This window comes from Phoca vitulina, unplaced genomic scaffold, assembly GCF_004348235.1.
Source record: "Phoca vitulina isolate PV1807 unplaced genomic scaffold, GSC_HSeal_1.0 scaffold20, whole genome shotgun sequence".
NCBI lineage: Eukaryota > Metazoa > Chordata > Mammalia > Carnivora > Phocidae > Phoca > Phoca vitulina.
In genome coordinates this window covers 32,058,538-32,076,365 of record NW_022589723.1, presented here as the reverse complement: position 1 = coordinate 32,076,365, position 17,828 = coordinate 32,058,538, and the positions used below count along the sequence as shown (strand labels likewise).

Here is a 17,828-nt window from a genome sequence, read left to right as displayed (position 1 = left end):
TGTAATCTGGATAATTGGAAGAATGCTTCTTGCCTCAGTTATTCAGACTTTTGAAGTTGACACAGTTCCTCTTCAAATTAATGTTAATTTTCTTTCTTTTAAAAAATATTTTATTTTTAAGTAATCTCTACTCCCAACATGGGGCTCAGACTTACAACCCCGGAGATCAAGAGTTGCATGCTCTACCCACTGAGCCAGCCAGGCACCCCAGTGGTCATTTTCTTAATTGCTTAATATTTTTTTTTTTTAATTTTTTTTTTTAAGATTTTATTTATTTGTGAGAGAGAGAATGAGAGACAGAGAGCATGAGAGGGAGGAGGGTCAGAGGGAGAAGCAGACTCCCTGCTGAGCAGGGAGCCCGATGCGGGACTCGATCCTGGGACTCCAGGATCATGACCTGAGCCGAAGGCAGTCGCTTAACCAACTGAGCCACCCAGGCGCCCTTAATTGCTTAATATTAACATATATTATCTTGCATGTATAGATATAAATAAATGTGTTTTATATATATTTTTACATAAATAAATGTATAAATAAAATCATAAAATTAAAGAAAATGTGGTACATGTACATATTTGCATACATAACTTTATAGATAATATAGCTTGCAATTTATTTTATCTTATTCTTCTCACACATTTGATTTATTCTTTTATACTTTTATTATTTATTATTAAAAAGATTTTGTCAGAGAGAGAGTAGCAGGCAGAGGGAGAAGCAGACTTCCTGCTGAGCAGGGAGGCAGACTCGGACTCAATCCCAGGGCCCTGGGATCATGACCTGAGCCAAAGGCAGACGCTTAACCAACTGAGTCACCCAGGCGACCCTCTTTTATAATTTTAATAAAATACTTCAAGCTATAGAAAAGTAGAGAGAATAATGTTGCAACACTACTCATCTTCGTGGTTTGTCAAATCTTGATGCTGTATTTGCTACAGATAACTTTTTTTGTTTTTTGAATAATGTATTTATATGTTTAAAAAAGGTGTAGGGGCGCCTGGTTAACTCCGTTGGTAGAGCGAGTGACTCTTGATCTCAGGGTCATGGTCATGAGTTCAGACCCTACTTTGGGGTAAAGCTAAAAAAAAGGTCCAGAGTTAAGTCCCCAACCTACCTCATCCCATATGCCCAGTTCCCATCCCCATTAGTTACATATTTATTTTCCTCACTTGTGTGAATGGGTGGGCAAGTAAGTAAATACGAATATATTTGGACTCACTTTTTTTAAGTAAACTATACCAAGTGGGGCTTGAACTTACTACCCTGAAATCAAGAGTCGCATGCTCTATGGACTGAGCCAGTCAGGCTCCCCTTAACTCACTTAAAAAAAAAAAAAATTAAAGGTAACATATTTTTTACATTTTTGTGTCTACACTCCTAACACTAACGCTTTACCACCCCTTTCCTCAGCTCATTATTCAATAAACAATAAAACTCAATGTTCAAGGAATTGTTATTAACTCTGAAGAATCGGTAGTTTCTTATCAAATTCTTTCGCCTCTATTCTTTCTGCTCCATCCACAAGCCAGTTTTCTAGAAAACAGACGTTTCCCGAAAGTCTAAAGTGCCTAGAGCGAAACAAACTCGAGCTTTAAGCAAATAAAGTTCACCTCCTCTAAGGAATTCCGGAGGGCGGAGGCGGCGGGAGGGGCGCCGTGGCAGGGCGGGACCCCGGGAAGGCGGGGACGGACGCGGGTGGGCGGTGCCTGTGGGGAGGCGGGTCCCGCGGACTCCGCCCAAGCCCTGCGCAGATTTGGCGCCAAACGCCGAGGCCCCTTCTCGCGGCGGGATCTCCAGAGTCTCGCGATCAACGCTGTGTGGCCGCCGCGCTTAGCCCCGCGCTCAACCCAGCGCTGCGGCGGCCGCAGTGAGCCTGAGGTGAGAGTGGGCACGCGGGCGAGTGGGAGGGCCTGCGGGAAGCGGCTGTCGAGCGAGGGGGACGGAGGAGCAGGGTGCTGGGGAGTCGCGGGGAGGGAGTGTGGAGGCCGGAGGAGAAGACTGAGACGGACCTGGGCAGAGCGGGACTGGAGAGGCCGCGACCTGTGGGGAAGAGGGCGGGCACTTTTACCTGTCGTTTCTCTTTCGGGTCGGCCTCTCGCCAAACCCAGCCTTTTAGCGGGAGGGAACGTGCATCAGTCCACGGGCTTCTAAGCACAGAAAGCGTCCTGTGAATGTGGGATGAATGGATGAATGAAGTTGAAGGGAGACTGGGGGGGTGCGGGGATGGGAAGGGTGGAGAGGGGGGATGGGGTGGGAGAGTGGTTTTAGGGTGGCTAGCAAAGGAGGACATGGAGTCAGTCTGGTGGGACTTCCCTTTCGACACGGGCCACTGTTTTGATAATTTGGATGAAGTTGGACATTGGACCGCTAAGGGTCTGGGAACGAATTGGAGTTTGGATATTAAATTTCTTAGTTACCTTCACTCCTGTGAGAGTTTGAGGACTGGGGGCGGGGGCGGGGAAGCTAAGAGAATTTCATCGATGTCTAAAAACAGTATGCAACCACCGTCAAGAAGTGAAAGATAAGAGAGCTACCTTATTCACAGCCAGTTTACTGACAGACCCCACCCCATGCTTCGCCAGTTCCTTACATTGCATCTTGCTACACTTAATATAGTTTGTGCCCTGCCATCAAACTCACAGCTCCCTGTTCTCAAGAGTGTGAACTCCATTTCTTCCCAAAGAAACTTGACTAGAATTAAACTTAACTTGAATAGAAGGCTACTTTAGATTATATGACCTCTAACTGCCTTTCCAATTTTGAAAATCTGTGGTTATTGAACCTTACTTGAAGATAAGATGGGTCATCAAAAGGAGTTGATAACGTTGTTACGTTATCTGTGGTCATGGAAATTTAGAATCGGAGAGCCTTTAGGGATCATTTAGTTCTAGTAGTATTACAGTTTGAAGGAAGCTTTGGAATCTTTATTCCTTCATTCAACAAATATTTATGGAGCATCTGCTGTATACCAGCTTTGGGGATACAGTGGTGGAGCACAAAGAGACTCACCTGGTCTTTGCCTTTTTAGAGCTGCAGTCTAGTATGGAAGACAAACATTAGATAATCACAGAAATGGAATATAATATTGAAACTGGGTAAATGCTATGAAATTGGTACTTGACACTTTGCATGCTTATTATAGGAGGATTTAATTCAGGGAAATTGGGGTAGACTTATCTGAGGAGGTGAGAGTTGAGATCTGAAAGAGATAAGGAGTCCGGGAAGAGCCTTCAAGATAGGAAACAGCCTTAGCAAAGGACTCATGGCCCGAGGGATATGGCTCTTTCAAGAAACTGAAAGAAAAGATCATGAAGAGTTGTGTGAAGTGAGGCTGAAGAAGTAGGAAGGTGCCAAACCAGACAGAGCCTTGGAGTGTTATCATTAGCCCAAGAGCAGTAGGAAGCCATTGAAATATTTAAGCTAAGTGGTAATGTGATTGGCTTTCTATTTCCAGACCTTCAGTCTAGCTGTAATATGGAGAATGGTTTGAAAAAGGCAAAAGTGGTTATGAGTAATGGAGTGACCAAAGGAAGAAATGTTAGGAAGTGGTTGTGGAGATTGGGAGAAATGAAAGACTCAACTGATGTTTAAGAAGTAGAATGGACAGGATATGTAGGATGGGGGAAGGAAGTATCAAGAATGACTTACAGGTTTCTTACTTGCATGGCTGGATAGATATCACCCACTGAATTGGGAAAATTTAGAAGTTTGGTTTTGTACATGAGAAGTTATAGTTGCCTTTGAGAAATTGAAGAGCTATAAAATGAGAAGTAGGGATCTGGAGCTTAGATTTGATGGTATCTCTGGGTAGAGATAAAAAATTAGAGATATTCATCTATAAATGATTATTAAAATCATGTATGTAAAGAAGTGAAGAGGGCCTAGGATGGAGTCTTGAATACTTACTGACCAGATTAGGGGAAGATGAATCTGCACAGAAGATCCAGGAGGAGTGTCCAGAAAGGGAGGAAAACCAAGTAAGTACTATGATTCAGAAGCCAACAAAACTGCTTTTCCAGAAAAAGAAACTGATCAAAAGTGTTAGCTGTTGCTAAGAGGTCAAGTTCGATGGTACTGAAAAGCATCCTTTCAGGTTATCAACCTGAGGATTATTTCCCTTCTGTCAAAGGAAACCTTAACTAGAAGAGGAATATGTAAACAGATTTTTTAAAAGCTACTCTGGTTATAGTGGGGGTGAGGTACCTGAACCCTGCCTATTTCACACCCATTTGGACCATAGTTTGAAACCCTCTGAGGGGAGACTCAACAGTTGAGGTAAAATGATTTGCTGAAAATCATGCAGTTACTGGGTGGTAGGGTCTATGTTAGAACTCACTTCTTCTGATTTCTAACCTGGTTTTTTCCCATAACTACTCTGTACTTCTTTTCATGATGTGAGTTTGAAATACGGTTTAACCGACTGAAACACATGCATTTTGCTGCCGGTGGAACTTAACTGTGTAATAAGGAGACTACTTGGATGAATAAACAGGTTTATTTATTTATTTTTTTTCCTGTAGAGGAAAAGATGCTGGAGCCACAGGAGAATGGCTTGATTGACCTACCAGATTATGAGCATGTAGAAGATGAAACTTTTCCTCCTTTTCCACCTCCAGCTTCTCCACAGAGAGAAAATGGTGAAGGAGCTGAACCTGATGAAGGTCTGTATAGAATTCCAAAAAAGTGCCTGTGTTCAGTTATCCATCTATTAGCATAGAAATGATACGTTTTATAGATGAGGCTTAAATTATTTAAGTAATATCAAATCTTGGTATATTTCACCAGAGTCAGGGAGAGGAGCACCTGTTCCTGTACCTCCAAAGAGAACAGTTAAACGGAATATACCCAAGCTGGATGCTCAGAGGTACATTTACTATTTCCTTAAACATTTATTCCCTTTTTTTTTTTTAATGTTATTTTTTCCCCCTTATATTAAAAAACTTTTACTTGGGATGATTTGGAGATCATTTGTCTTTTTTTTTTTTTTTAAATATTTATTTACTTATTTGAGAGAGTGGGGGGGCAGAGGGAGAGAGAGAATCTCAAGCAGACTCCGCCCTGAGCATGGAGCCCACTGTGGGACTTGATCTGACGACCCTGAAGTCATGGCCTGAGCTGAAATCAAGAGTTGGATGCTCAACTGACTGAGCCAGCCAGGTGCATTTTTTTTTTTTTCAGTTCAGCAGATGATATTTTTTTCTTCTTATGGTTTTGCTTTGGCCTTGAGGCTCTAGAAAACTTGAAATTTGAAACATATTTCTCTTCACAGATTAACTTCAGAGAGAGGGCTTCCAGCATTAAGGCATGTGTTTGATAAGGCAAAATTCAAAGGTAAAGGTCATGAGGTAAGAAATGTCTGATTTTTATTCTTTGTTCTTTCAAATATCAGTAGAACTGTGGGCCCATGATCATGTTCTGAGGACTCTTAGAATGTTTCACAGATACCATCATTTATCATCATATCTCTTGAGAAACTAAGATGTACTGGAAAGTGCACTGCTTGAAGAATCAGAAAGCATATCTTGTAGTCTCATTTTTGCCACTGTATGGCTTTAGGAAAATCACATCGAAGTCTGTAAGCTCTGAGTTTGTACTTTATAATTTCTAGGAATAAAACTGACTTAGTCTACCTTAAAGAGTGATTTTAGGCTTCAGGAGAGCAAGGACTTTACCTGTATCAATCACTTACGTGTCCCCAAGATATGATACATATCTTGTCATGTGTCTGATTCATAATAGGCATCATTTAAGTTGAAAAATGAAGACATTTAAGAACTGTTGATCACTGTCTAAATGTATATTTTAAAGGTTCTTATCTTTTTTTTTTTTTAAGATTTTATTTATTTATTTGACAGAGAGACACAGTGAGAGAAGGAACACAAGCAGCAGGGGTGGGAGAGGGAGAAGCAGGCCTCCCGCCAAGCAGGGAGCCCGATGCAGGGCTCGATCCCAGGACCCTGGGATCATGACCTGAGCCGAAGGCAGACGCTTAACGACTGAGCCACCCAGGCGCCTCCTTTTTTTTTTTTAAAGTAGGCTTCATGCCTAGCATGGAGCCCAGTGTGGGGCTTGAACTCATGACTGTGAGATCGAGACCTGGGCTGAGATTAAGAGTCAGATGCTTAACTGACTGAGCCACCCAGGCACCCCTAAAAGGCTCTTATCTTTGAATAATGTAGAGTATAGATAACAATTCTTTGCAGATATCTTTGTAGAGCTTTGCAGATTATGAAGTATTTTCAAATACTTTAATTCTCAAACCTGTAGGGTAGGTGTTGGTCCCATTATCTGGTTAAGGAAATTGGAATTTTAAGAGTTTTTTTAAAGATTTTATTTATTTATTTGACAGCGAGCACAAGCAGGGGCATGGCAGAGGGAGAGGGAGAAGCAGACTCCCCACTGATCAGGGAGCCCGATTGGGGGTTCCATTCTAGGTCTCTGGGATCATGAGCTGAGCTGAAGGCAGCCGCTTAACTGACTGAGCTGCCCAGGCGCTGGAATTTTAGAGTTTTAAGTGTCCAATGCCAACAGTTAAGGGGAGAGCTTAGACTTCCTCTTTCATGGCCCAGCTAGAGTAATGTTAATACAACAGTGAGCATCATCTTAGTGTGGTATGCAGGATAATGGGAAACAGGGAAGAGGTTGGAAGCAGACAGCAATTCAGATACTGTCGCACTACCAGGGTGAAGGTGAACAAGGTGAAGATAGCCTGATAGGGTAGTAGTAGAGAGATAAACAACATACAGTACTTGTAGGCAATGGGATATGAGGAGGTAAAAAGTAAAAAATAATCCCAAGAGGGGTGCCCAGCTGGCTCAGTTGGTAGAGCATGTGACTCTTGATCTTGGGGTCGTGAATATAAGCCCCAGATTGGGTGTAGAGCTTACTTTAAATAAATAAATAAATAATAAATAAATAAATACATACATACATACATACATACATACATCCATCCATCCATCCATCCATCAAAAAATCCAAGATTTCAGAAGCTGGGAGGCTGAAAAATTGTAGTACCTTTGCTCAGCTTCAGCGGACAGGAAGAGAGAAGTCTGTGTCCTATTTTGCCACAAAACTAAATGTAAATCAGGATATTTTAAAAGCATACCCATCTCAAAAAAAAAAAAAAAAAGAGGGACACCTACCTGGCTCAGTCAGTGGAGCGTGGGACTTGATCTGGGGTTGTGAATTCAAGCCCCAGGTTGGATGTAGAGCTTACTTAAAACAAAAACAAAACAAAACTCCAAACCATACTCATCTCAGTTAATTCATTGCCCTTGTTGAAATTTTCAGGTTGTAATGATGAATTGGTGCTTTGAATTTAATGAAGTCTTCATCATTTTCATAATAAGTACTTTATTAAAATAAATGAGTTTATATGAAGGATAAAAATTTCGTGTTTCTTCACTGGGTGAGGGTGGGCTCCAGGCATTTATGCTTTTTAGTCTTCTGTACTTTGCCCTTGGAAATTCTTACTGTTTTGTCACAAAGTTGAACCCTCACTGCTTTTTTCTCCATGTATGACTTGGGACGTATTTCGGTGTATTTAGGTGTTTCTCTTGTGACCCCTAGGTCTAACATGACATTGTGAAGTGACTGACCAGCTCCCCCCAACAATTGGAAAATAATCTTAGGTGATTGAATTAAAAACAAACAAATAAACTTTATTATCAGAATGAGAAGGATAACACATACTCTCAGTATTACTTTAATATATATGCTGCCGAAGCAAGCTCTTAGTATTACATGTTTAGTTACTGGTAGGGTTGACCATTGGCTTCTTAGACTAGATCAGATAACAACAATAATGGCCAGTGTTTGAGTGTATACTTTGTGTCAGGCACTTTACTTGTATTACTTATTTCTCATAACCCTACCAAGTGTGTATAATATTATTCTCATACATGAAAAAGAAGGCACAGTGGCAAAGTGATTTGCTTAAAGTCATACAACTATTAAGTAGCAGGATTGAGATTTTGATTCTATACAGTGTGATCCAGAGCCTGTGCTTTTGACTATTCTATTTTTTTTTTAAGGATTTATTTATTTATTTATTTGAGAGAGCGAGAAAGAGAGAGAGAGAGAGTACATGAGAGGGGGAGGGTCAGAGGGAGAAGCAGACTCCCCGCTGAGCAGGGAGGGACTCGATCCTGGGACTCCAGGATCATGACCTGAGCCGAAGGCAGTCGCCCAACCAACTGAGCCACCCAGGCGCCCCGCAACTATTCTATTTTTTTTTTTTTAATTATTATTTATTTGACAGAGCACAAGCAGGGAGAGCAGCAGAGGCAGAGGGAGAGGCAGACTCCCCGCTGAGCAGGGAGCCCGATGTGGGACTCCACCACAGGAGACCCGGATCATGACCTGAGCCAAAGGCAGATGCTTAACGGACTGAGCCACCCAGGCGCCCCTTGACTATTCTATTTTAAAATACTGTTAAGGGGCGCCTGGGTGGCTCAGTCAGTTAAGTGTCCCCCTCTTGGTTTCTGCTCGGGTCATGATCTCAGGGTTGTGAGATCAAGAGAGCCCCACATTGGGCTCCCCACTTAGTGGGGAGTGTGCTTGGAGATTTCTCTCCCTCTGCTCTTTACCCCCACTCGTGTGTGCAAGCTCTCTCACACACTCTTTCTCAAAAATAAATAAATCTTTAAAATACTGTTAAGAAAAGAATAAAATATTTTACATTAAAACCAGGAATTTGGAATTTTGTTATTCCTTAGTCCAGTTTATTAAACTTTGTTTTTCATTTTAATTTTTAAAAATTTTAGTGTTAAATTGAAATTTCATATATAAAGAGGAGTTGCTGAGAATGTTTAAACTGTTGTTAGTCTTTGTACTTTGCCCTTGGGATTTCTGAATATATTTTCAGTTTTGAATTCTCAATGCTTTGTTCTCTATATATGATTTAGGGACCTGTCATTTTGTTTAGTTATTCCTAAAAGATATCTTGACATATTTTATTAAAGCTTATTTTCACATATTACTTTACAGTTCTGAAAAGATACATGATTATCCATCTGCCTTCAGCTCAGTTCATGGTCCCTGAGTCCTGGGATCGAGCTCTGCATCAGCCCCACATCACATCTGGCTACCTGATCAGCAGGGAGACTGTTTGTCCCTCTCCCTCTGCCATTCCCCCTGCTTGTGCTCTCTCTTACACTCTCTCTCGCAAATAAATAAATTCTTTTAAAAAAAGATACATGATTATCTTTTAACTTTCATTAAGTTTTTATACTGGGTTTTTTTTTTTAATCATATCCAGTGCTCTTTTAGACTGTAATCCTCTAAGCTCAATAAATAGTTCTTAAAGTTTCTTCAGAAGATTCTTAACCTTATAAATATAAAATGACACCAGTGACTTTGGCATTACTATTCAATTCTAAAATCTGCTGACAAGGTCAGTTGTGAGAACGAGTCTTCTATTTAGCATTTTTATTTTTATGTGCCAGGCTGAAGACTTGAAGACGCTAATCAGACACATGGAGCATTGGGCACATAGGCTATTCCCTAAACTGCAATTCGAGGATTTTATTGACAGAGTTGAATACCTGGGAAGTAAAAAGGAAGTTCAGGTAGGTGTTGAGATTATTATGAATATCATTCATAATGCTAAATAGTGCCAAGGATGGATTTTAGTTGAGGCTAAGTCACTATTTGGCATTTTCATTTTGAAATCTGTCATGGTACAAGAGAAGTTAATAGTAGTTATTTGACGAACAACTTTTTTGAAACTAAGAATTGAATAAATTCTCATTTTCCCCCAAATGTTACTGATGAAAATGTAAAAATACTCTTTATTTTCAGACCTGTTTAAAACGAATTCGACTTGACCTGCCTATTTTACATGAAGATTTTATTAGCAATAATGGTAAGAATATAGGTTTATTTATAATAATTTTGCTTTTAGAAATAGATCTAGTTGGGGCAGGGGTAGATTAAGCACTGGGTTCTTCATCTATATTGAGTAATTGAGTAAACATAATTACAGTAAATAGGAATGAGTTAAAATGCCTTGGTACATCTAGAATGTTGTTTGACACTTGTTTCTTAAAGACGTGCCTCCAGTGCCATTAAGAGATGTTGTAAAAATATATTGTCAGAGAACTTGAGCCTTTGAGAACTGATACCCACTGATCCTTTGTAGTGCTTTGTTAATGAAAATAAATGACAAGATGTAGTGTTCATATACAGATACACCATTAAAAGTGGCTCTGGGGAATTAGAATAATTTGATGATGAAATAGTTTACATTTCCCTTAAGAGTACAGATCCAGTACACAGATGGTTCCCAACTTAACAATGGTTTGACTTATGGTTGTTTGACTTTATGATGGTGCAGAAGTGATAGGCATTCAGTAGAAACCATACTTAGAATTTCAAATTTTGATTTTTTCCCCAGGCTAGCATATGTGCTGTGATAGTCTCTTGTGATGCTGGGCAGGAGCGGCCACACTGCCCAGCCAGCCACATGGTCATGAGGGTAAACAGCTGATAGACTGACAACCATTTTGAACCCATACAACCATTCTCTTTCCCACTTTCAGTACAGTATTCCATAAATTACATGAGATATTCAACACTGTATTATAAAATAGGCTTTGTGTTACATGATTTTGCCTAACTAGGCTGATGTAAGTGTTCTGAGCGCATTTAAGATAGGTGAGGCATATTGAATCCATTTTTGACTTAAGACATTGTCAGCTGATGATGGTCTTATCAGGATGTAACCCCATTTTTAGTTGAGGAAGATTTCTCTAGGACTTCAGTAAGACCCATGTGACTGTTCCTGGTATTGATTGCATTTGTTAGTTGTACAGTGCAACCATAGGCGGTCACACACATCAAAACGTGGTTCCTGCCGACAGGGTCTGTATAGTTATCAGATTCTCTGTGCGATGGCTCCATACATGTTTGTTTGTTCTGTTTTTTAAACTTTTAATAGATGTGGTAGAAAATACAGGCTCCCTGTAGAATCCCCCCAAGTTATTGGTAAATTGGTTTTAAAAATGTGAAGAATTGTGATTTAACTAATCCAAGATTTAATATTTTGGTAAGAGATGGTATGTATCACTGGCATAGGATTTGGTATATGGAAAGGAATTAATAACTACAGTAAATTCCACAGCACATGCCACTGGGTTAGGTAGTTTATTCCGGTAGCAGTTTTTGAGCTGCATAGTATGTGCTTGAGTTTCAGGGATAAAGGTGAATAAGATCAGACCCCTTGCTTCAAGGGCTAGCAGACTAGTGAATGAGTGAGACATAACATCACCTGATAGGTGCTGAAATTAGAGAGAGAAACAGGGCATAGTGTAGGTTGCAAAGGAGAGCATAGTTGCTTTTACCCAGGGGAGGGGAAAGAAAACCTCACAGAGGACAAATCACAAGTACTTTGAATGATAAGCAGTAGAGTTCAGGCCAAGGTGATTTTCAAGAGAGGGACTCATTTGTGCAGAGGCATAAGTGAACATGGGACTACTGATGGGATTATAGGTTTGCTGAAATACTGGATACATAGAAGAGGCCTCTATCATAGAGCCTTGTTTGTTGTTGAATCTGTCTTCTCTGTATTCTGAGAATGGTCTTCAGATTTTTTGGATAAAGGCACTACAACGGGAAAAGTGTTTTGAGCATTTTATTTATTTTTTATAGTACATGTACTACTGATATGATAACTAACACTTTTTTTTTTTTAAGATTTTATTTATTTATTTGACAGGGAGAGACACAACGAGAGAGGGAACACAAGCAGGGGGAGTGGGAGAGGGAGAAGCAGGCTTCCCGCAGAGCAGGGAGCCCGATGTGGGGCTCGATCCCAGGACCCTGGAATCATGACCTGAGCCGAAGGCAGATGCTTAACAACTGTATCTTTTACAGTTCCCCACTCAAACTGCTTTAGCGACTACTTGCCTCCTAGCTGTTCTTTGAACCTCCCAGGCACATTTTTGTCTTAAGGATTTTGCACTCTTACACTCTGCCTTGAACATACCCTTCGTCCTCCTTCCCACCCCCAAGTCTGCGTGGCTCTCTTACCCCCTTCAAACTGTGCTCAAATGTCAACTCAGTGAAGTTGTACTTCACTGGGAACCCCCAGCCCTGATTCTCCTATCCTTTTTCCCCATAGTACTTATTTCCCTTTAATTATATTTGCTTATCTGTTAGTTTATATGTGCCAAAATGATGGCATCGTGTAGCACGTTGAATATTTGTCTTAAGCTTCTTTGCCACAGTCGCTTGCCTGTTAATGTTGCAGTGAGTGAATTTCATGTGTGGTTCTAATTTTTTTAATCCCATTTTTATCAGTCACTCTATCAGTGGTTATGTTCACATTGGTTTCCCATAAAATATTGTATTAAAGAGGCCATGGACTATGGAAGAGATGACTCCTTTCATGGCTCACAAACAGTAGTTCTTTACGTAGGTCATTACCATTAACTGGGAATCCTGTACACCCGGTAAGGTGAAGCGTAGTAGAAACCCCAGAATTGCATGATTGGTTCTAATACTTGTTTCTTAACTTCTCTAGCAATGTTTTCTCCCTGTACCCCATCAATATTTCCTGACAAAGGAATGCATCTTAGTTTCTTGCTACATTTTTTTTTTTTCCATGTCAGGAAGGACAAGTGTATTGATTTTTGTCTTTCACTGTTAAGGAAGAAACATCAAAAGGGATTTGGTTGTAAAATTAAATATCATAGGATTTTTAAACCTCACCGGAATAATTATAAAGGACCTATTTTAAACGTTTGCTAGTTGTGATGGTTTTTACTATATTAGCTAATACCTCAAGGCACAGTATATATATAGAATAAGGTTAGTGTGTGAAAATTCATATTTCAAATGGTGGTCTTGGTGGTTTTTTTTTTTTTGCCTACTTGTCAGATCAGATGACATCTTTTTTTTTTAACCCTGTAATGTGAATGATGTAGGAAGAAGGTGAAGTGCTGTTTTCTTAATTGTTTGTTTCTCTATTTTCTACCTTCTCTTCTATATATTGTATTTTCAAAAATCTTTTTAAGCTACCACTTGTGCATTTTGTTGGGGTTGTTTTGGTGTTAAAACTAGACAGTCTGCTTAACTGGGCGATCAGAATCAGCTGTATGTCACAGTATGCTGAAATTTAAAAAATGAGTGAGGGCCCAGCTCTCGTGTGGAGCTGTCTGCTTTTAAGGTAGCACCCAGGCCACACAGTAACTGTCATATGGATAAATGATAGTTTGTCACTGCCTGTCTTTCTTTTAAGTTAGTTCAATAATTTTAAGTTAGTTCAATAATTTTTCTAAATTCTTTTTTTTTTTTTTAAAGATTTTATTTATTTATTTGAGAGAGAGAATGAGATAGAGAGCATGAGAAGGGGGGAGGGTGAGAGGGAGAAGCAGACTCCCCGCTGAGCAGGGAGCCTGATGCGGGACTCAGTCCCGGGACTCCAGGATCATGACCTGAGCCGAAGGCAGTTCTTAACCAACTGAGCCACCCAGGTGCCCTGAAAGATTTTATTTTTAAGTAATCTCTACACGCATTGTGGGTCTTAAACTCACAACCCCAAGATCAAGAGTTGCATGCTCTGACTGAGCAAGCCAGGCACCCCTCCTTTTTCATTTTGTGTGTGAGTTTTACCCTATTAAAAAATAGCTTATATAAAATTATTACTGTGTTATAGAGACCCTATAGCAAGCTATTAAAATGTTTTTGTTTCAGGTAAAGCAAGAATATGGTTTGGATTCTTTTAAGTTCATTAGCCCAAGCAGAAAATATTTTCTAATCATAACTAAGAACTTGTGCTTTCTGTTCATGCATATTTTTAAACTAGTAGTTCCATTTGACTTAAAATGTCTCTTTAAAATGATTTATAAGGGCGCCTGGGTGGCTCAGTCGGTTAAGCGTCTGCCTTCAGCTCAGGTCATGATCCCGGAGTCCTGGGATCGAGTCCTGCATCGGGCTCCCTGCCAAGCAGGGAGTCTGCTTCTCCCTGTCACCCTACCCCCTCTTGTGCTCTCTCTCTCTTTCTGTCTCAAATAAATAAAATAAAATCTTAAAAAAAAAAAGTGATCACTCCTCTTTAAAAAAAAAAAAAAAAATGATTTATAAATATTCCTTTTACTTGTTTGAATCAAGCACGTACAGGTGTCCCTTGAATACCACAGGTTTGAATTGAGCAGGTCCACGTACAGATTTCTTAAGGGTCAGTACTGTAAATGTATTTTCTCTTCCTTATGCTTTTCTTTAATAACATTTTCTTTTCTCTAGCTGACTTTAATAGTATAAAATACATATAGATAATATGTGTGAATTGACTATTTTATTTGTATTTTGGTCAACAGTAGGCTATTAGTAGTTAAGCTTTGGGGGAGGCAGAAGTTCTATGTGGATTTTTGACTGTGCTGGGGGTCGGCATCCCTAACTCCTCTGTTGTTCAAGGGTCATCAGTATTTGGAACATTCTCACACCCCAGAGCAATTTGAGGAAACAAATAGTTTCTTCAGGTCTGGCACCTTGTTACTTTAAACTGGTTTTTAACTAATAGCTGCATTAAGCTTTTTCTAACTAAAGATGTACTAAGTTTCATCTCTGCTGCAGATGAAGGAGGAGAAAATCATGGCCATGATGTAACTGCTACCCAATCAGATCCCTTTTTGACAAACTCATTGGAAAGTGAGAATTTTGCTTCTGAGTCAGGTAGAAGCCTAACAGAAGAACAACAACAGAGAATTGAGAGAAATAAACAACTGGCCTTGGAAAGAAGGCAGGCAAAGCTACTGAGTAACAGTCAGTCCCTCGGAAATGGTAAATTTTATGCTGGGTTTTATGTGCTACCGTTAATATATTAGGGGCATGTTAGAAATTTTAACTTCTCTACTATCTGCAAAATAAAATGCCTCTAGGAATAGAAAAATCTGATATATTAAGTTTATGTATATCTGAGAAAGAGCGTGTGTGTGTGTGAGCATGAGCTATTTGGAATCCTCAAAGAATAAATGAATCCAAGATGGTTCTCCGGATAGCGGAGTACCTCTTAAAAATGTTTTTTAATCACTTCAACTTGATTCTGAATCTTTCAAAAATACGTTCTTCCCTGACTCCTTAAAGTATGTGACACGTATTTTATCTTTATTTTTTTAAAAGATTTTAAAAATTTGAGAGAGAGAGAGAGAGAGAGAGTACAAGGAGGGGAGGGGCAGAAGGAGAAGCAGGCTCCCCGCTCAGCAAGGAGCCCGACATGGGACTTGATCCCAGGACCCTGGGATTATGACCTAAGCCAAAGGCAGATGCTTAACCAACTGAGCCCCATATTTTATCTTTAGCATCATAATTCTGAACATTCATTATTATGGTACTTTCCTAAACATATAGAATGCCTTGTGCACCCTTTGAGGATTTTAGAGCCATTTGCTGTGACTTAAATAGGTCCTTACTTTTTATTGCATTGTGTCACTTAGCTGTCAGTTTGCTTATCTGATGCATTCTCTTCTATTTTAAAACTGTCTTAAGGGCTGCCTGGGTGGCTCAGTCGGTTAAGCATCTGCCTTCGGCTCAGGTCATGATCCCAGGGTCCTGGGATCGAGTCCCGTGTCAGGCTCCCTGCGCAGCGGGGAGTCTGCTTCTCCCTCTGTCTGCCGCTCCCCCTGCTTGTGTGCGTGCTCTCTCTCTCTCTCTGGTAAATAAATAAAATCTTTTAAAAAAAATAGAACTCTTAAAATTTGCTATTTTTAAAACAGATTGGGTTTGCTAATGCAAATTGGTTTTGAATGAAGCAGATTGCATATCTTTCTCAATTTCCAAAGTAGTTTTCCTTTTGAAATGGGAAAATAAGAATTATGGTTAAGTAGTGAAGATACCATGTTATAAAACAAGTTTCACCCAAGATAATAAATAAAATTTGCAAGTGAGAATTAGTGTAACTACATTGTTGTTCTTTGCAATTAAAATCAGCTTAATCGTCAACTTTACAAATGGATATTTTATTACTACCAGGTGAAAAATTACATGAAGCTCCACCTATCATTGATGGCAGTTCCTTTGCTGTCATTAGCAAAGTGTACCTGGCAATAAGCATTTTAAGGCTCATCTTCTATTTATAACATGTGACTTAAAATTTGCCTAAATAGAAATAAGGATCCTAAATTTTCTTTGCTAGAGATCATTTTGATGTATAGCTGTTAAGAGCATTTTTTTTTTTTTTGAGCATTTGATTTTTAAAAACTTTCATCTAATAGCTGTGATTATTGAATGAGAACAGTTGCATTTGGCTATGATTCAAGAGTGTGAGTTCAGTACCTTTCAAGACTTGCATTTTTGAGTGGCCTTGATACGTGTATAAAAATGACTATTTGGAAGAAAGTGATCATAAATTTTATTTCCACTGATGGAAGCTTGTGGAGAGATTTATATTTATCAGGTCAGATTGGATCAGGTGCTTATAAGGAGTAATGATGATGATTTCTCTTTCAGACTTGTTAATAAATACACCCAGGGCACAGACCATTGAAGAGGTTAATACAGGTGAGGATCAAGAGGAGGAGTCATTAGATGGATTTAACAAAGACATTCTAGACCATCCACATAATAATGCTGCTGCCAATGCTGTAAATGAGGAGGAGCAATTAAAAATAGAGAACACACAACTGGACCAATCCTTTTAAAATGTACAGTAGTAACTTTATGCTTTATCCAGAAATGTTACTGAGGTTGGATAGGCTTCAACTAAGAGAAAATCCATTAACCTGCTATCCTCTAAGTTTTAGATTATGTATTTTGTCTGCTTGGAGTGAAAATCCTTATGTAGTAAGACTTTCACAGATTCTGATTTAAAATATGGTATTACTTATACTTGTTTCTTACTAACTTTAGTTGAGCCTATTTATTCTCTTTAGTGTTTATTTTTATATAGATATAACTTTATAAAAATGATTAGTAGTTACAAGCACCTTCTGCTGCTAGTGTGCTACTGAATGTCTTGTTTTCACTAAATTGGAGGTTTTGAGATGTAAATATGTAATGAATATTAATGTCCATTTTTTTAAAAAGAAATAAAAATCTTATAAACTATCTCTAGAGGCTTTATGAAAGTTTCTTACTGCTATTTAGTTCTGCAATTATACTTTCGGTAAAATGTTTAAGGTTTCTATATGTGTTTACGTGTATTCTGAGGAGTCACTTTAAAAGGGTCACCTGAAAGGCTGTTGTCTTGCCTGGCCTGTGTTGGTGCTAGGGGAGTTCACATGCTCCTTGATACCTTACTGACTAGTGGGAGAAACTTGCAAAGCGTCATGAGGAACACAGAGCACCTAGGGAGGATCCACATAGGGCGCCTTTGCGTTTGTGGAGGAGAACCCAAGGATTGGGAAGGACATGTCTAATAATGATACAGAAAAGGAAATCTAGGAAATAAAGACTTGGGAATGGCAAATATGAGGCTAGAAGTGTTAGGGCCAGTTGGTGAGAAGATCTGATTGGAGTTTTTCCTGCCTGAGTTTATCAGCTTGGTGGAGGAGTAAATTACAGATAAAGTGCCATGTTGACAACTGAGTTTAAAGGTTTTTCTAGTTCATGGCAGATTTTGATGGGCAACAGGGAAAGGCAAAGCAAGTTTTTACAAACTAGGAGATGGGAAGTTTGCTTTTTTTTGTTTTTTTTCTTTCTAAGATTTTATTTTTTTAAGTAATCTCTACACACAACGTGGGGCTCGAACTTACAACCCTGAGATCAAGAGTTGCATGCTCCACCAGCTGAGCCAGCCAGGTGCCTCGGGAAGGTTGCTTTTTATGAGAGAGACTGGCACGGTGATGGTGCTGAAGTGGCTTTGGTTTCTATCTGTGAAGCTGGGACAG

General features: G+C 39.5%; 1 protein-coding gene and 1 non-coding gene across 2 annotated transcripts; both read left to right on the top strand.

Annotated features, from left to right (window-relative positions):
- Positions 1 to 1,767: 1,767 nt before the first annotated feature.
- Positions 1,768 to 17,610, top strand: TIPIN (TIMELESS interacting protein). The gene is made up of 8 exons (XM_032417911.1): positions 1,768 to 1,878; positions 4,521 to 4,661; positions 4,786 to 4,864; positions 5,270 to 5,345; positions 9,450 to 9,572; positions 9,805 to 9,868; positions 14,578 to 14,784; positions 16,450 to 17,610. The coding sequence occupies exons 2-8, from the start codon at positions 4,529 to 4,531 to the stop codon at positions 16,638 to 16,640; spliced, it is 873 nt and encodes a 290-aa protein (XP_032273802.1). The 5' UTR covers positions 1,768 to 1,878; positions 4,521 to 4,528; the 3' UTR covers positions 16,641 to 17,610.
- On the top strand, positions 10,777 to 10,910 carry LOC116640856. The gene has a single exon (XR_004301084.1).
- Positions 17,611 to 17,828: the final 218 nt, after the last annotated feature.